General features: G+C 56.3%; 6 protein-coding genes across 6 annotated transcripts; 3 read left to right on the forward strand and 3 right to left on the reverse strand.

Moving 5' to 3' along the window:
- Positions 1-93: 93 nt before the first annotated feature.
- Positions 94-3,162, reverse strand: BJ171DRAFT_456937 (P-loop containing nucleoside triphosphate hydrolase protein). The gene is made up of 10 exons (XM_053108331.1): positions 2,494-3,162; positions 2,253-2,376; positions 2,071-2,156; positions 1,844-1,968; positions 1,573-1,751; positions 1,191-1,475; positions 899-1,071; positions 684-772; positions 457-552; positions 94-296 (listed from the first exon to the last, which is right to left on the reverse strand). Exons 1-10 carry the CDS (start codon positions 3,068-3,070, stop codon positions 258-260), a joined length of 1,773 nt encoding a protein of 590 aa, XP_052969169.1. The 5' UTR covers positions 3,071-3,162; the 3' UTR covers positions 94-257.
- A 184-nt stretch (positions 3,163-3,346) lies between these two features.
- On the forward strand, positions 3,347-4,295 carry BJ171DRAFT_311603 (uncharacterized protein). The gene has a single exon (XM_053107102.1). It carries the CDS (start codon positions 3,420-3,422, stop codon positions 4,020-4,022), a length of 603 nt encoding a protein of 200 aa, XP_052969170.1. The 5' UTR covers positions 3,347-3,419; the 3' UTR covers positions 4,023-4,295.
- Positions 4,296-4,368: 73 nt separating this feature from the next.
- On the reverse strand, positions 4,369-5,813 carry BJ171DRAFT_566423 (uncharacterized protein). Its single transcript, XM_053113410.1, has 7 exons — positions 5,681-5,813; positions 5,538-5,571; positions 5,276-5,342; positions 5,024-5,145; positions 4,923-4,943; positions 4,628-4,791; positions 4,369-4,450 (listed from the first exon to the last, which is right to left on the reverse strand). The coding sequence occupies exons 1-6, from the start codon at positions 5,697-5,699 to the stop codon at positions 4,788-4,790; spliced, it is 267 nt and encodes an 88-aa protein (XP_052969171.1). The 5' UTR covers positions 5,700-5,813; the 3' UTR covers positions 4,369-4,450; positions 4,628-4,787.
- Positions 5,814-7,568, forward strand: BJ171DRAFT_495632 (Threonyl/alanyl tRNA synthetase). Its single transcript, XM_053110150.1, has 3 exons — positions 5,814-6,300; positions 6,408-6,838; positions 6,939-7,568. Exons 1-3 carry the CDS (start codon positions 5,894-5,896, stop codon positions 7,385-7,387), a joined length of 1,287 nt encoding a protein of 428 aa, XP_052969172.1. The 5' UTR covers positions 5,814-5,893; the 3' UTR covers positions 7,388-7,568.
- A 388-nt stretch (positions 7,569-7,956) lies between these two features.
- BJ171DRAFT_311669 (uncharacterized protein) lies at positions 7,957-12,058 on the reverse strand. Its single transcript, XM_053107103.1, has 11 exons — positions 11,829-12,058; positions 11,118-11,460; positions 10,623-10,762; positions 10,295-10,430; positions 9,992-10,160; positions 9,512-9,731; positions 9,305-9,389; positions 8,955-9,035; positions 8,564-8,734; positions 8,345-8,443; positions 7,957-8,174 (listed from the first exon to the last, which is right to left on the reverse strand). The coding sequence occupies exons 1-11, from the start codon at positions 11,851-11,853 to the stop codon at positions 8,090-8,092; spliced, it is 1,554 nt and encodes a 517-aa protein (XP_052969173.1). The 5' UTR covers positions 11,854-12,058; the 3' UTR covers positions 7,957-8,089.
- A 3,159-nt stretch (positions 12,059-15,217) lies between these two features.
- On the forward strand, positions 15,218-16,881 carry BJ171DRAFT_495637 (uncharacterized protein). The gene is made up of 4 exons (XM_053110151.1): positions 15,218-15,486; positions 15,647-15,789; positions 15,945-16,037; positions 16,175-16,881. Exons 1-4 carry the CDS (start codon positions 15,477-15,479, stop codon positions 16,727-16,729), a joined length of 801 nt encoding a protein of 266 aa, XP_052969174.1. The 5' UTR covers positions 15,218-15,476; the 3' UTR covers positions 16,730-16,881.
- The last annotated feature ends 1,486 nt before the right edge of the window (positions 16,882-18,367 follow it).

An 18,367-nucleotide genomic window follows, 5' to 3' on the forward strand; every position in this document is an offset into this window, starting at 1 on the left:
ATATGGAGGCAACTTTTCTCGGGCTATGAGCGAGGGCGTAGCACCGCATCACAGAATGGCCATGGCCAGCGCGCGATGGTATTGGGAGGCATATCAAGTCGATGGTCGAACACCAAGGTGTCCCGTTTTATTGGATTGGTTGTAAAGTTGCCTTGGAAGACTTTGTTGGCCGCCAACTCTCACAATGTCCAACGACGGCCCGTTATATGGACAGCGTCGCCTGCCCAGCAACTGTGGCTCTTGCAGCTGCACACACATTACTTTGTTCTAACCTTCTTTGCAGGACGTCTGTCGTCCTGCGGCACCGAAAATCCAAGCAAATGGGTGCCAATCAGTCGCGGTGCATGCATCCAGCAAGTTGCGTTTAGCCAGCTGCGTCCAGCCAGTTGCATTCTCACTGCGGTTCATAGTTCTCATCGCGCATTTCCATGTCTGGCGCGCTGGGTCAGCACATACCTTGCTGCGGGGCTCGCCTCGGGATCCCTGTTCCAGCTTTTGCTGCTTCTCCTTGTTGATCCGTCTCCGAGCTCCAAAGTTGGTATCGGCCAGATGCTGTGGATCCATGGAGGTAAAACGAACAGAGCTCAGGCCATTGTGATGCGGGCCGGCTTTATGGCGCAACAAGCTCATCTTCGGCGGCGCATCCATACGTTGCAATCTAGCTGCGCCCTCACAGCACATACCATATTTGCAACTCTCCGTGCCAGAGAGACCTCATTCAGAGCTTCAAGCACATCCTGCTCCTCGACCTTGTATTCGGTCAGCTTCTTCTCTGCATTTTTCGGCGGTCGGAGGGTAGTACCCGTTAAGCTCCTGTTCACACAGCAGGTGCGCACGTGTCTTGAATGATACGCCTGAGCTCTGCCTGGCATGCGTATCAGACGCCAAAGTCACTTACTTGTTTTGCCCTCAATGTTCAGCAAGACGTTAATGTCGCGCTCCGTCACCATTGACACCGCGAGACCCCCACGGCCGGCACGAGCGGTGCGACCCACTCGATGGATGTAGTCTGTGGCATCGGCAGGCAGCTCATAGTTGATGACAACTTGAACAGTAGGAATGTCCAGGCCACTAAAAGCATTTCGCCGGCACGATCAGCTTTGAGCGCACACACATGGGATACGCTTTGCCTTGACTGTGAGGACACCGCCGCTCCCACCAGCCACCTGGCCCGTGTGCTCGTTTCTCACCGGCTGCCAACATCCGTGGCGATAAGAATCGGAACAATGTTGCTCTTGAATTTAGCGAGCGAGCCGATGCGATCTGCTTGGCTCATCTCGGCATGTAGAGCTGTCGATTTGAGTCCGAGCTCGCGAAGCATAACGCGAATCCGCTCGCAAGTTCGGCACTTGCTCGTAAAAATTATGGCGGTTTTGCCGTCAAAGTCGTTCCGCAAAATATGTGCGAGATATGCATCGCGCACCGTGGATGGAATAAAGAGATATCGCTGGTCCAGCTTCTCGACCGTGTCGTATCTGTTTACGGCGTCCGGAAAAGTTGGAAGTGTTGTATGGTAGCCGGTTAGGCCATGGAAAGGAACAAGCTGACCCATAGAGATCCATATGAACTTACTTCTCGGCACATTTATATACAAATGGCTGGGTGTTTGGATCAAGCTGAAGGCCCTCGATATCCTTGGTGATGGTCGCGGTAAAGAGTAGAGTCTGTCGCTTCTGAGGAACTTGCTGGAGAATGACTTGGAGATCGTCGGCAAAAGTATCCTCAAGCATTCGGTCGGCTTCGTCAAGAACCTATAGTGCCGTGGCTGCACGTTAATGCTCAAGAGCCGCCGTGCAATCGCTTCTCGCGGTATCGCTTAGATGCTGCCAATCGGACACATTACCAGGAATTTGAGCCTCTTGAAGTGAATGCTGTTGCTGCTGCTGTGGATGTGATCGACCAGTCGCCCTGGAGTGGCTATAACGACATGAGGCCGTTTCGACAGCTCAATAGCCTGCGCCATCATGTCTTTATAAGAAAGCGTCAGGGAAAATAGCATTGTGAGTCGCTGAGTCACAGTTGCGCATCGTTACAGAGTCGGTCTGGGCGTATATGCAATGTCGATCATACCCATGCCACCAACTACTACGCTCTGCTTGAGGTTGATTCCAGCGCCAAGGACACGAAACTGCTCCGCAATCTGAAAAGCAAGCTCCCTGGTGAGCGAGAGCAACCAAATGGAGTCAGGAAAATATCGTCCGAGTATTTTTGTCTCGAGTGTCGCGCGCCCCTTCCGAAGGCCATCCACCTACCGGGTCGGAGTCAACACCAGTGCAAATACGCCGTAAGGATCTTCGGCAAGCTTTTGAAGTATTGGCAACGCAAAGGCTGCGGTTTTGCCGCTTCCGGTTTTGGCACTGCCAATTACGTTGCGTCCTATGTTTTCTGTGCATGAGCAAGAGATCCGAGAAACACGACGGCGGCGACTTGCTGGGCCGAGAGTAGATACCGCCCAATACATCCGAAATAGATGGCCACAGCACGGAGCCTCACCTGCGAGGATCATGGGTATGCAGCTCGCTTGGATTTCAGAGGCTGTCCGAATCGAGAGCGACTTGAGAGCGTCAACTAGCCACGGGTTGAGTCCCAGCTCGGAAAACGTGTGGCTCGTTTTTGCAGGTGCGTTATCGTACCCGCCAGAGTTGTCCTGGTCCTCGTCCGCAGCTGCGTTGCCATCATCGTCATCATCCTGATTGCCTTCTGGTTCGACACTTGCGCCGTCGCTGGTGGGGATGTCCTCCAGACGGCGTTCGGAGTCGCTGTTGTCAGAGCTTCCAACATGTTCTGCTGGCGACCGCTCTTCCTCGTCATCTTCCTCGCTATAACCCTCGTCGTGACTAGACGGTCGCCCTGTTTTGTCGGCCGTGTGTTCTCCGTCGCTCACAAATGTCCTTTCTCGAGACTTGCCCGCAACACCAGAACGCCCAGCCTTCCCAAGACGGTCTGGCTGTTGGCTTGTCATAAAGAGCTCTGGCAAATCCGCGTCCTGCTCGTCCGAGCGACGGGACTTTCCTGCCTTTGGTTGCTTCTCTTGGACGGCGAAGGTCTTTGATTTGCCTCGTTTCACCATGGCGTCGTCTGGTCGTTGGCCGAGACCCAGGGCATCCACACGAGTCACCGGCTTTGAACGACCGGCCAAAAAAACCGAGCGCAGCACCGGCCCCCGAATGAATTCATTACTATCGATGCGCAGCACACCGCTTTCCGGGCTCCAAACCTGTGCGCGCCCGAAAGCTCGCGCGGTCATGGGATGTCCATGGGCGAAGGCCAGGGCCAAACAACCCCGCCCGGCCTCTCCAGCGCGGGGCATCACCCTCGCCCTCCCTGGCTAGTTATTTTGCTCGCCGGTATACTTGCCACTTCTACTTGCCGCTCTACCTGTCGTTCCAGCCATTCCACCCCAACTCGCCTCGAGGATCATGTCCGCTCAAGCAGCAACCGTCCAGGTTCTCAGCTCCCTGGAAGCGACCAGCGCCATCCCGAATGTGTTCGCCACAACCACCGCAGCTGCAGCGCTGGTTGCCACAACTACCGCAGCTTCAGCGTTGAATGCCACAACTACCGCAGCTGTAGTACCGACGGCCACGATCAATGTTCACTATCCTCCCGTTCCGCCCGGCTATCTCGACAGCCTCCCAACCTCAAATCCCTGGCAGTCATTTCACCGACCGCCTTTACCAAAGAGCTATGCTATACCCAGAGACCCGAAAGCTGTGCCAAAAAAGTCCGCTCAGAATCCCGTCGCAAACAGCTTTAATCTGAACGAGTTCCTGGCAACTCTTGGTGGAATCTTTGGCGTTGTGGTCCTTGCTGTTGCATTTCTCCTCATCTACCGATGGAAGAAGGGTATCAAGGCCATCAAGTATATTGATCATGAGAGACAGGAGGCAGTCTATCTTGCTGAAGTTGCAGCCGATAAAGAGCCAGAGCCAGAGCCAGAGCCAGAGCCAGAGCCAGAACCAAGCCCTTTGCCTGCGTCTCATGCCTCGTCGTTGCGAGCTGTCCCGGCTGTTGTGCTCTGAGAGCAAAACTGTAGAACCCGCTGCTCATAGCAAGTATCGCAACGAATAATGCTGCAAGCGCAAAGGAAATCCAGATTGTCCCTTCCTATATCTGGAACCTGCTAAAGTAAGCACAGGCTTGCAGCCCGACGATATGAAGGCTGCATAGTCCCAGCAGTGCATAACGTGGTTTTATCGACATCAATATACTTGGGCGAACGATTCGCTCGGATGCATGTCCTTTGTCGCCACGGTCGTTGTGGACGTATGTATTCCCCTCAACAATTAGAATCCCTCGCTGAATTGTGCAGCCATTATCAATGGGAGAGAGAGAGCCAAGTGTTGACATACGTTCATCGGCTAAGTGCTATCCGGTGATCTGCGCATAATACCAACGCCGATAGGCGGCCCAGATCACCGAGTGGATCAGGACATCCGCAAACCGGAATCTGCGAGATGGATGACACAGCCATCAGGTACCAGACTCCTTGTTCATTCTGGATGGATCTGTATTAAATGCTTATGTCCTCGTATAGCTTTTCACAATGTGATTTTCGGCACAACGATTCATCTTCAACACTGTGGAGGAGCCCACAGCGCCTCTTTCCGTTGAGTGCATTCGCTACAAGAGCCAACGGCCAGCAGCGAGTTCAGTCTCCGGCACCGGCTGCTCGCGGTATGCGAGCGATTGAAGCCCCCTGCCCGTTAATCTCGCAGGGTGCTCAAGACCGGAAGCGCCAGCGACCGTGGACGAAACGTCCAAGCGCTGCTGACCATTTACCGAGCTCATCTGTCCAATCAATTGCCAATCAATTGTAAAATCAGTTGTTATATCGGCCTCGGCTTGCTCCGGGACATTGATGGGCAACCCAGCTCGCTACTGTGTTGCCCGAACCAGACCAGCAAAGTCGCCGAACTTACCCGCCCATTGCTGGCGCGTTGCTGGTTCAGAGGAATTTGGATGAGTCTGAGGCTGCCAAAGAGTTGCTGCAAATTTTTGCGAGAGCAAAACAAACACCCACCAGGAGTCGCCGGCCCCAGGGCCGTCTCTCAATCCGCGGATACGGGGATTGGTGTGGTTTCCACTCCAGCGATTGCGAGTCGACTCCTCCGGCCTTCGTGCTGGGCGAGGGGGATCCCCCAGCTTATAGGGACATCAATGAGGGAGGGAGGGTTAGCTGCGGTGTCTTTGCACCGCTCGATCATGGCTTACCTGACAAATGTAGAGCACACCCCCTGTTTGGCAGCTCTTGTATCGGCCACCGTTTCCTTACCGACACAAGGGATACTGCAAACAGATAGACGGCATTGATGATGCCGTAGAGCGAGCGCCACAGGGTACTGCGTCGATGTTCGAAGCGTCCGGTCAAGAGTGTCATGTATATCAGTACGTGTGGTCAACCAGGAGGAGCCCCATATTTGTGGGATTCATAGCCTGGAATCTCTGCAGAAAGAGAGACAGATCTCGTTTATGCAATCAAAGCCATGGCTCAGAATCTATACGATGCCAACGAGGTCTCTGCGGCGAGTACTCACGCCAAGGCCGGCTTCCGCTGACGGATGGTGCCGTCTGAACGTCGAGAGTTATTATGGGGTAAGCCACATGGGTTCAATACTGGAGCGAGTTGGGTGGAACTCTATTCCTCCTCAGGGCCCAAGGTGCGGGTAGCCTGACTTACCCGGGCCTATGTAGGCCATTTGTTCGCTCGGACCTGCCAGATGGATGCCAGATGGATGCCAGATGGATACCAGGGGGGCGAAACCAGGAGGTGCGCCCTCGGCGGGCCCTCGGCGGGCCCTCGCCTTCGCTGGGCTGGGGACATTGAGAGCCCGGACGCCTGCTCCGGCTCCAGCGTCTGCTCGTTCGCTTCACGGCGCCTCCCCCGCCAGCAATGACGTCGGCCGAAGTTGGTGCTCTGGCTTGCCAGAGAGACTCTTACAGACAATCGATTGACTCGACCGTGGTCGAGGTCAGCGCAGCCAAAGACTCGGGCAACTTCCATGTTGTCCTCTCGGACACCGTCCTCTTCCCCACAGGCGGTGGCCAGCCGAACGATCTCGGCACGCTTGTCCTCAAGGACGTCTCGAATCCGCAGCAAACCATCGCCGTCCAGGTGCTGGATGTCCAGCGAATAGGTCTCAAGTGTGTCCATGTGGTTCCTCGCTCGCTGGAGGTGGGCCAGACGGTCGTCGTCGTGCTGGACTGGAAGCGCCGATGGGACCATATGCAGCAACACTCGGGACAACATCTCCTCTCGGCCATCGCCGAGACCGAGTTCAACTGGGACACAGTTGGTTGGTAAGTCCGATCTGGCCTCGCAGTGGTTGCTATTCTTGTATGCGATGTCCCATATGGCAGGGAGCCTACCCACTGACTTGGCTCTTGTGTGCTTGACTGCGAACCAGGATGCTTGGGAAAGAGCGCAACTACGTCGATCTGAGCCCAACCGCAAACCATCCTGCACCCTCAGCCCAGCTTGATATGGGAATCCTCCTGCAGATCGAAGAGCGGGTCAACCAGGTCATTCGCCAGAACCTATCAGTGATCGTCCACGAGGATGACCACGACGAGACCAAAGCCAAGCCCGAGTCTATGCCCAACGACATCGACCGGGGCGTGGTCCGCTGGGTCGAGATTGGCAAGCTGGATCGGAATCCGTGCTGCGGCACGCATGTCAAAAGCACTGCTGAGCTGCAGGTCCTGAAGATCCTCTCCCTCGAACGAATCCGTGGCGGCAAGCACCAGAGAGTCAACTTTGTCTTTGGCGATCGCGTGGTGGCGGCGCTCCAGGCCTCGCTCGAGAGAGATCGGGCGCTGGGCCCTCTTTTGAACACTGGTACGAGTCCAGGGAGAGCCTGTTGGGGGGGGGGAGGCTCATCCATCGTTCTCCGCACATGAGCCTTCGACTGGCGGATGCTGACCTGGTCCACCAACAGGCCCCGAGAGCTTTGTCGAGACCGTCACCCGCCAAAGCCAGCAGTTGCGCATCGTGCTCAAGCGGACCAAAGATCAAACCAAGGAGATTGCCGAGCTGCTGGCCTTCAAGCTCACCCTCGAACTGAACTCCTCCGCTGAGCCTGCCCAAGTTCTAGTCCACCATCGCGAGGACGGCGATGCAGACTTTGCATCGGCAATGGTCAAAGTAGTCGTCGAACGATGCCCGCAGATCTATTGCGTCGTGACTGTCGGATCTCCAAAGGAAGGGGGCATGGTCGTGATCCAAGGCCCAAATGCAGTTGGGGTTGATCAGATTGTCAAGTGCTTTGCCAATGCTTGTGGGGACTCTGTCAAAGGTGGGGGTCGGAACGACAAATGGCAGGGCAAGGCAGTCAACTGGAAGGGGTTGGCCGCAGCGCAAGCAGCGATTCAAGTCCTGCATCTATAACCGCAACAGAGCGCCCTTAAACTTGCAGGGAACATACTGCTGCCTCGCTCAGGAGGACTGGAGGGTGCCTGCAACACGAAACTGGCACCCTGCCTGATGGCATTTGCTGTTCTCTGGATCTTGAATACACACTCGCCTGGCATGCTCCGCAACACGCCGATGAGAACTTGCCAGCAACGTGGAGCGCTCGCAACCGTGCGATGACTCTGGGAATCCAAGCGTGTTTGTGTATTTCTTGGAAGAGCAATGCGAACGAACTAGCTTCAAGTCACTTGGAGCGGTACATGCAATGCAAATGGGAAAATGAATGCCAAATGCGACATCCCAGTCAACCTGGGCATTCTATGAGATGAAGTAAAGGAAGCATATATCGAAAGCAGGATGCTCCCCGCCGCCTGAGAAGTCGGCGGCGGTTCATATCCATCCGCTAAAATCATGATGCAAAAGTTAACGACGTTGCCCGGCGGACCTATCGAGTGAGCGAACTGGCTGAAGGACACGGATGCAAATAGAATGAGGGGCAAGCGCTAGGCCCGTGTAAGGAGGAAGTCGTTGGGAACTGTTGGGAGGCCGGGCTTGGGTCGCTGTCAAGCCGTCGATGCCAACAGATCCAACCCAGCAGCAGGCGCGCCATAGGATTGGAGAGGGATACAGATCGAGAAGGGGTCGAGAAAGAGGTCGGGGTAGAGATTGGCAAAGAACCTATTCTCGTCCAATGTCCCGGCCAAAGACAATCTTCTTGGTCCAGTCGAATGCAACCAGCACTCGGTTACGAATAGAAAACAATCTGGAATGCACATTCGTGACGAATTAGTACGAGCCAAGTGTGTGGACGGTAATACGGGCCTACAGCAAGAATCTGAGCAAAATGGTCTCGGTCGTCTGCTGCTCGAGCCGTTACGAACGGTTTTGCAGCAAGCTCCGGAGGTGCCCCGACCGGATAAGCGAGGTACTTACTTGCTTAGATAGGCACTTCTCCAGAAATAGAAGGTCAGCGCACCTCCGACGTGGATGTTACCGGGCAGATCAGCGATGGCCTTATCAGAGCCGATGTACCTGTCCAGTCGACAGCGAATAAAGCACATGGATGAGTAAACCACATTGCAGTGCCACTTCCCGATGATGGCAAGGGACCATCTAACTCCTTGGTGCTGGGCAGTCCGCCCGTGTGCTTACGCAAGGGTGCCGCGATGATCGTATTCGAAGGGGTCTTCATCGGGAATGGTGCTGGGATCTCCGCCAGTGGCTGCAAGCAGCTTTCGGGCCTTTTCCTTTTCAGCGAGGTTATTGAAATACTTTGCCAGATAGCGACCTTGGCTACTCGCAACCTGGGCAGTGGGGGCCCATCTATTTGCAAATTTAAAACGATCGCGTTGAAAAGTAGTCAATGGTAAGCGTGAAGAATGGACATTCATCCGATCCAAGGAGACATGGCTGGCCTCGGGCTGATGCAAAGCTATTTTTCGTATCAAGCGGGGAGCTGGAAGGAGTCCAGAGCATGGTGGCATTTGCATTTGCATTTGCACCTGTGTCCTCGGGATACATGCCAGCGACCAGAGATACTTACTTGGAAGCAGAAGCGTCTCCGAGACAGTAAATGTCGGTCGCGCCCTTGACACGCAGGAAGTCATCGACTTCCAAGCCACGTCTACAGGATGCGTTTAAGAGATATACATATATCCACCGTGCAATCGGTAAGCATTCGTCAAGTCACCAAGCTGCCAATGCGCGGTGGCGCATCGCTATCGTGCTCGGTGTATGCTCGCTCCGGAGACTAAAGCTTTGAATCGATGCATAGCTCCCAGTGCGGTGGCTCATGGTCCGTAGAGCAGACGGCCCATAGTCCGTTCTAGATCTGTGGCAACGTCGGCGCCCCTGGTGACCGACCGTCTTTGGTGGTCTATGATATGCACTTGCCTTTGCTTTTGCGATTCAGGAAGTCGCTTGATCAAGTCGGCGACAGCCGGGCGAGCAGTGTTGCCAGTGGCCCAAACGAGGAGACCTACGTGACGATGCGGGTGAGGAACAGGAAATACACGGAGTTGTGGACAGCCACATGAAATGAGCGGTCCAGCAAGCGCCCCAAGCCAGTTGACCGACACCCTGGTGTGGGCGGGAGCCTACCGTAGGGAATGGACTCAATCTCCTTCTTTGCGTTCTGCACCGTAATCTCTTTCTGCTGAACCTCCTTGACGAGAGTATTGGTCAGGATCTCGACTTTTTGGTCCGCAAACTGTTTCTCGGTATAGTCGATCAAGTTCTTGCTAAACATGGGCAGGACATGAGGGAGTGCCTCGATCAGTGTGATCTTGATCTTGCCGGCGAGCTCAGGATACCAGTCCTTCTGTTGGTCCGGAGAGAGCGTTCCCGGCATGGATGGGATGTGGCCAATACAGAAAACCGGATCGGTGGCGCCGTGGATCCGATGATACATGGTACAGTCGAAAGCGAGATGCCCCAACAGGAGCAAGTGTTGCGTCGACAAGGCATTAGAGTTGATCTGACAGCATCTCCAGCCCGATTCAAACCTTCAGCGGGTGCGCCCGGCACAAAAGCTAATGCAACGAAGCACCAGATCCGCCGCCCAAGGCCGGGGCTACGTACCAAGTCTTCGTGCAAAAAGTCATAGAGCTCGGCAGCATACTCGACGCCGGTCGGACCACCGCCAACAACAACCATGTGCAGGAGTCGCTCGATCTCCTCGGGAGATTGGCCCGGGAAAGCCGCCGTTTCGATGCAGTCCATCAACCTCGTGCGGATCTTGCGGGCGTCCCTGGAAAGTCGGTTGCGATTGGGTGCCCCAAGAGTGAGCAGCAGATACAGATGTGGCGCCTCAATGAATGGGTCAGAAGCGGTGCTCCATCCGGCGGTACAAAATGTGCATCCAGGTGCGGATGTGAAGCTCACCAAACTTCCTTGAGGAAGCAAGCATTCTCCCGGACACCCTTGATGCCAAAGGTGGCATTTTCGGCTCCACAGGCCACGATGAGGTAGTTGTACGGAATAAGCTGCTTCGAGACGAGTCCCACAATCTCCGAGTTATCTGTTGGGTCGTACACCACCGCGGGGTTATCAGAGCGATCTCCACTCGGATATCAAGGGTTTGCTGTTGACGCCAAGGCTGGCTGTCACTGCAAAAGTACCACGACCAGCCCGCTCCACGAACCGATTGTCACAGTCCATAGACTGAGCCCCCTCGTCGTGACGATCTCAGATCACTCTAAACCCTCTGTACCTTCGACTGTGATCAGCTTGCTATCAGGGTCGATGTGGGTGCAATTGCTTTCGACAAATGTGATCTGTCGTTTCTTGTGGCGGGTGATGTATCGCATGGGCTGCATGATGCTCCGGAGTTCAATTGTGCCGACGGTGCAGCTGTTGAGGCCATGGAGAGGATCAGCATTGTGCCGGCACATCTGCAAGCTCTACATACACGGCGCTGATTTCTTGCACTCAAGATTGTGCAGCGGCCGAGCTCCAGGTGATTTTGGGGCACGGTATCGGTGGTAGCGTGGGATTCGGCAAAGGCCGCCATATAATGGACATGCAGCGAGAAAGGCCGGGGGACTGCATCCGCTTGCTTCACATGACGGTGAACGATACGGCCCGCCACTCACTCGCCGGCTAACGAACGCACATGCAACCCCGACATGCACGCTCCGGAAAAACGGCAATGCACCACAACCAAGGGAGATAAAGCCGGTACTGCCAACTGGCCCGAGATACGCACCTGGGGAGCAGGGGAGTGAATAGAAAGTAGTTGCGGGGACTGACAACGACAACGTTGTACTCGCTGGTGTCGAGGTCCTTGAGGATAGAGGTGGCAGCCCAGCCCGAGCCGAGGATGGCGATGGTCTTCTTGGTGTGGTCCCAGGGCAGCTGCGCCTGGGGATGGCGGGCGGCATAGACTTCATAACCCAAGCCGGCCGCACCGATGACAGCAAGCGAGGCCAGGATCTTGCCTCGATTTCGGCGCAGGAACGATGGCTTGTACACTTTGGGGGTCGACGCGGCCGTTGAGAATGCATGGGCCGAGCCACAGTGGACAGCAGCAGCAGCAGCAGGCTTCAATCCTGGATGTGAGGTATCGCGGACCCAGACAGAATCGTTGGGTGTCCAAGCGACAGTTCGAGCCGAAGTGGATATACCGATGAGCCGTCAGAGGAAATGCTGGCTTGGTCAGAGAGAACGGAGCCAAGCAAGCAGCCGAGCGACCTGTCATCCAGCAGAGCCAAGACCAAGTTCCAGGCGCTCAAGGCCAGAGCCGGAAGTGGTATATGCGAGCGACTCAGCTGGCAAGGGATCTGGCCGCTGCTCAGAGAAACAGAGGCCAGGATCCAACACCTCCAAGGCGACACACCAACGACCGCGACGGAACTATGACTAACACCGAGTCGAAGGCTGGACCGCCCTGGCTGGGCTTGTTCCACAGACAACGAACCTTTCAGGAATCGCAGTGACGCCATGGCGAGGGATGAGACGGGACGGGACGGAAGACGGAGGACGGTGTGGATGAAGGGCGAGGAGGAAGAGCAGACAGGGCGGAGGACTGATCTGCGAGCGAGCCAAGAGCAGGGAGACGAGCCAGAGGCAGGGGATGGTGGGTCGAGAGACGCGAGGCCAGTGGCCTTGGCTTGCTGGCAATCTGGCCGGAGTGCTCCGCGCGGGCGGGCTGCGGGCGAGTCTGCGTGGGCCTTCCTTGAGCAACAGAACCGAGTTTTTTTTCTTCGCCTGCTTCTTTGGAGTGGTTTCCTTGTGGCTCGTATCAATGGCGCTATCGCACAGAAAGCGCAGTCTTTGGTCTGCCATCAGCCAATGCAGGCGGCCAATCCAGGGCCGGGCTGCAACGGGATCGGCGAAATCATTTTTTTTGCGATTCAGGAGACAAAGGCCACAGGATCTGACGATCGGCAGCAGCCAATCGCAGATGGGAGCAACCAATGCACGCGTGCAGGACGATGGCGAGCCCGCAGCGGACAAAGCTTGCCAGGACGCAGGCCGCCCCGGGCATGGCGGAAGTTGAGCGACGTCCAACGATCGGGGAGCGGGAAGTGCGTTCCTGGAGAGTGTGCGATGTGCGGCTCTCCCAGGAGACAACGGGACAGCGGCGCAACGGAGGCGCCTGTGGGTCTCGGGATAGACCGGCTGCATTGGAGTAGTCCATGATTTCTCGCGGATTCATCGTGGCTGTGGTTGGTTGCCATCGATCTCTGCCAGGGGACCGCTTGACCACCACGATCTTGGATGGCATGAGTATCCCGCCAAAGCCGGATCTCGAAGCGGACCTCTGGCAACCAGCGCGCAAACCGGGCGAGGCCACAGAACCAGGCCGGGTGGAGCTATCAGGCTCGATCGTTTGTATGATCGCTTCTGCCGCAGGTGCAAAAGGTGAACTGCCCTGTTTGCCATCCTCCCGCTGCCATCATCATCATCATCATCATCATCATCATCATCATCATCATCATCATCATCATCATCATCATCATCATCATCATCATCATCATCATCATCATCATCATCATCATCATCATCATCATCATCATCATCATCATCATCATCATCATCATCGCACCACGTCCAGCATCGGTCCATCCTATCCGACGCAAGTCTGTTTTGGCCATTAGTCTCCCCCAGAGCTGAATCAGTCGACCGGGACAACAGCCCAGCAACAGTCGCCCGCATCGCTTGTCGAGCGCCGCAGTGACCCATCGCGTGCTGCACCAAACTGCTTTCATTTCCGATCCGAGATTACCACGCGACGCAGCCAGCGATGGAAACATTCAAGCAAGAATACGTTCAAAAATGCCTGAGTCTCGGCGTCGATCCCTCTCCGACGATCCTAAATCATCTGTCGCTCCCAACCGGCCCCAAGGAGTCCGCCGACGACAAGCTACGCGATGTCCTCAATCTATCGGCGCATCCGCTCTCCATCAAGGGAGCCACAGCCCTTGCTGCGGCACTCTCGGAGTCGGCACTCTTTACCCGGCTGATCGTGGCCGATGCCTTTCTGGGCGATGACGGTACGAAGCGCCAGCGGGATCTCATTCTTGAACGCACTGGATCCAATCGCAAGAGGATGGCTTGGCCATGATCTGACCATATCTCTCCCTCCATCCGTCGTGCCCTACGGTCTTTACAACGGCGCCGCCCATAGGATGCATAATCATCGCTAGTGCACTGAAAACCAACACATCCGTCACGCATCTGGATATGCGCGGCAACAACATTCGCTCCGATGGCGCCACAGCGCTTGCCCAGATGCTCAAGGTCAACACCACTCTGAAGAGGTGAGAAACGCTTCCATCACTCCCAGGCGTCAGCTCCAGCAAACTTTCCGCGATGGTCGAGAGCTATATTTGGGCAGGAGTGTGTGTGGCATATACTCCCCTGCGGGTATTGGAGTACCTGTTCCTGTAACTCTGGCTTGCATCCAAATTGGCGATACATGCAGGTCGGTGGTGCTGAATAGTTACTTGGAGGCGCCGCAACGAACTGACTTTTCTCCACGGACTTTGCTTCTCGGGCCCTATCGTTTGGGAGGTGGTCTCAAGTCTGATGCTGGAATGGAATTGCATCGGCATATGGGAAACCGGGGTCAAGGCCCTGGCCGACGCTCTTTCCATCAATCAGTCGCTGGAGGAACTGGACCTGCGAAACAACAAGATCGGCCCACAGGGATGTCAATCGCTCGCGTTCTGTCTCAAGCACAACACATCGCTCAAAAGACTTGGTGAGTGTACATATACGCCGTACCGCCTTCCACTACTGATCAGATCGCCTCGCTCGCGTCGTGCGCTTGGACAAGCGGCCTCTGAGTCTACTAAATCCAATTTCGGAAGATTTGCGGTGGAACAACGCTGGCGTCATTGGTGGACGAGCCTTCGTTGATCTAATGAAATGGAACATGGTCTTGGTGGAGCTGGACCTCACTGGGAATGAGATTCCTGAAGATGTTGCGAAATCGCTGAGTAAGTTCACTGTGCTACATCCGTGTTGGAGCTGGATTACGGTTAGATCTACCAAAGAATCGATGCTCCGATGCCCAAGGCCAAAGTGCAGCTGCTGCGTTGAGCAGGGAGGGAGGAAGGGAGGAAATGGATTGTACTTGCCCAGCCTAGGAGCGCTTCGCAGGCTGGATAAGATTGCAGGAAACGACACCAGGATGTGATGAGATGAACCACGGGGTTGAGTGTTCTCTGTCTCTGGAGCGGGTTAGGCTGAGCGTTTGGACGGTGCTCCAGAGTAAGCACGCAACCACTGTGGAGCTCATGTCTTGACAACGCGATCGCTAGTTGCAACCCTCGAGCGGAACCGCAATCGCCAAAGCCACGAACTTCAGACTCGCCTGCACTCGAATCATCTGTCAGCTACCCTGCAAGCTCTCAACATGTCTCATCAGGAATCCATATCCCAAATGACGACCAAGCTTCAGAGCTCGGATGCAGCAGCTCGATCGCTGACTACTAAGCTGGATCTTGCCAGCCAAGAGATACAGGCTGGGCAGGAGCAGTGCAAGATGCTGGAAGTCAAGTTGGCTCGTGTTACGAAGGAGAAGGAAGAGACGGAAATGCAGCTGATTCATGAAAGAAAGGCGACCCGCGAGAAGCTCGAGCAACTACAGAAGGAAGTGGCAATGGAACGTGAAGTACGATAAGTTTGGGCAGACGAGGGTGCGCTTCGGCCTGCTTGTGGGCATGAGTACAAGAGCTGGTCTGGGGCATGGCTCTTCGAAACACTCGATTCGCTTTCAGCCGATTGGTGATCTTGGGATTCCGCTCAGTGGCGTGATCTCATTCTCATTCTCATTATCACTACCACTCACTCACTCACTCACTCACTCACTCACTCACTCACTCACTCACTCACTCACTCACTCACTCAACGCTGGCTGGGCACGGTCGGCCGAAAGAAACGGACAAAGTCCGATGAGCTCTTTCAGAAAAGTAATTCTGAGCTCTCTCGCAAGTCCCTCGAGCTCGAAGCCAAGCTTCAGGAGACGGAAGTAAAGTTTGAGGTCTTGAAGAAGGACAAGGCTATCCTGCTGGAAGATGCAAGCAAGGCCAAGGAGCGAGAAAAGTCGATTTTTCAGATGTGGGAAGGTGCGTATGATCCCAAGAACGGACTGCAAAGTCATCGTCTTGTGTTTCTGAGGGCTGGAGGTCATGGCGTGGAATTCAGGGGAGGATCGACGATGCAGGGCGTCGGGGCTGCTCATCTCTCCCTTTGCTGTATGAGCTCGCTGATTCGTTTGGGATTCAGAAAAACTGCAGAGGCAAGAGGCGACCCACCAAAAGAAAATGCAAGCTCTGGACGAGTCCAAGGACGTGGAGATGAACGAGCGTGTCCGCAAGCTGGAGGAGCGGATCAGGCAGCTCGAGCACGACAAGACGCAGGCAGACCAGGTACGTTGAAAATCGATACTAATACTGACGACAATGGGCACCATTTGCTTGAAGGGGCAGTTCGCTCTAGCCCTCTTGTTCAATGAGATTTGCGAGTGGACCTGGGCTGGAGCATTTACCATCTCTCTGAATGACTGCCAAATCTGAACATTCAGAACTTTGACAGTATGAAAGCCAAGCTGGTCTCTGAGAAGCGGCATCTGCTCGATCAAATGTCAGAAGCCGAGTCGCGACATCAACGAGACGAGGTATGGATGACGAAATACACAGCATTTCCCACAAGCTCATGACATCACTGGATTACTCTGTCGCTCCCCTGGGTGGCCGCGTGTCGGTTGGGCTTGTCATTAACGGAGTAGAGTCTTCCGCCGGCTTGGCCCCACAGGAACTCAAGCGGAAAGAGCTGGAAGAGCAGATCGAGTACCTGAAGCACCAGAACGCTCAGCTGCAACAGACACTAACGACACAGATCAACACATATAACCAGTCGCTCCTTGATCGCGAGACGGAGAACAAGCGGCACCAGGATCTGCGCATCCAACTGCAAGAGCAGCTGGCGGACATGAAAGCACAGCTCACGACAGTCCAGAGCGAGCTGGGACACATGCGACAGCGATGCGAAGATGCACGCAGGTCCGAGCATTCTCAGCAAGAGAACATTGCGGCGCTGAACACACAGATGCTGAAGCTGCGCGAGGATCACGGAAAGGTCGAGCTGAATCTGCAGATGCAGATCGAAAAGCTGACTGCGCTGATGAACCAGAAGGATCTCCTGATTGCCAGGCTGAAGGACGAGATCCGCAAGCGCGAAGACGAGCTGGATGAGATCGAGGAGGGCCAGGCTCTGAAGATGAAGGAGTTGCAGGTCTCGATCGGGTCGCTGCTGTCGGCGCGGGGACGGCGACCTCGCAAAGCCTCGCCGTCGCTCGAGCCGTCGTGACGCTGCTGCTGTCATCTGGCAGCAATGGCTGGGCGGGAATCGCGATCGTCTGGAGTCCATGACAATGCTGCCGACCCCCAGCAAGCCAACGACCCTGGATCCCAAGCGACCGCCAAGGCCGGCACTGATACCGCGAAGGCGGGCAGGATGCGTTTGCAACAATACACCGATGCGCCAGCTGGCGGCATGGTGCCAAAAGTGCGAGATTGCTGCAGCCATGAGAAGCGCGGTTGTGCATGCCGGTCGATCGTCGCTCGCCGGAACTCGGATGATGACGCATCAGCGGCCGCTTGGCCTGGGGACAGCCAAGAGGCGGAGTGCAAAAGACAGCGACCAGCCCCGATGCGGCGGAGGCTCGCGGTGTGCGCGCGGCCGGGAGATGTACAACTGCCAGAAATGGACAGAGATGGGGTCCCCGGCGGGACAGGGGACAGCGGCCCACGACGGGCCGGCAGCCACGCATTTTCGCAGCGACGGTGGTTGACCCGATGCGAGCCAGCCAAGGTCGCTTGCAGACGCCTCGGAGCGTCTCGGCAGAGCCTCGAGGTGCCCGGGATGCCTCAGGAGTGTCTCGGAGACGCCTGGGATGCCCCAGAGACGATGCAGGAAAGAACCAACGCTTGTGGACCGCGCTCTGCCCGCCCATGGCAGGCGAGCAGCGCGGGCGGCTCGGCCCTGCACGGCGATTGGACAGAATTCCCTGTCGTTGCACAGGCGGACCCCGGTGGCGCGCAGCAGCACAGAACCGGTGTTTCGGCGGGCAGCAGCACAGAATCAGCGGCATTTTCGGCGTGCGGGGAAATCCGACGCCGACACTGGCGGCGCAAACCAAGACGCAGCCAGTCCAGCCGATTGCAGCCAGTCAGCCAGCCAGCCAGCCAGCAGATCCGCGAGCGGCAGCCGCACCGGATGAGGGTATCAGCCAACGGCGACGGCGATGGTGAAGGCGACCGCAGCGCATCTTGGAAGCTCACGGGCAATCCACCGTCATGACAGCAGCAGCGCGATTCATCAAGAGGCAGCTCTCGCTGGGACAATCTCGCTGGTGCGGGTTGCACACGCGCACGGCCGCCCTGCGTCCTCATGGCCCAGATATTGCCGAAGGCGGGGCCCGACCACCCATCCAAGTCCTCGGGTGGGAGGAGAATCTCGCAGCGAGGAATCCGGGCAGCCGAGGACAGACGGGAACGGTTCCCTGGCCGCTTCCCAGGACGATGCGCTGCCTGCTGCAGCGCTGCAATGGACGGGAGTCTGTTGCTGTGATGGGTCTGGCTGCATCGCCGTGTTCCTGTGTGCGACTGGTGCCGGTGCCCCGCCCTCCAGGCGCCTGCGGCGAAACCCCGGTTCGTTCCCCCCCCCATCCGCGGAAAATTACCGGGCCGCGGCTCGCGATATTCGTGCGGAAAATTCTGGCTCCGTCCCGCCCTCAATCGAGACGGCCCTCGGTGTCAGTGCCCCTCGACAAACAGAGACCACGAATAGCCCACAGCGATCGTGCTCGGCCGTGAAGGCAACCGGATGCTGGCTCGGGGAGCTGGGCGATCCCGAGGGCGTGCCTACTCGTTGGGCTGGGAAGCGGTGGAGAAATGGGCATCACTGGGTACACCGGTGCTGGATACTTGGCTCCTCGGCAGTGGA

This window comes from Polychytrium aggregatum (assembly GCF_025602895.1).
Source record: "Polychytrium aggregatum strain JEL109 chromosome Unknown BJ171scaffold_9, whole genome shotgun sequence".
In the NCBI taxonomy this organism is placed as follows: domain Eukaryota; kingdom Fungi; phylum Chytridiomycota; class Chytridiomycetes; order Polychytriales; genus Polychytrium; species Polychytrium aggregatum.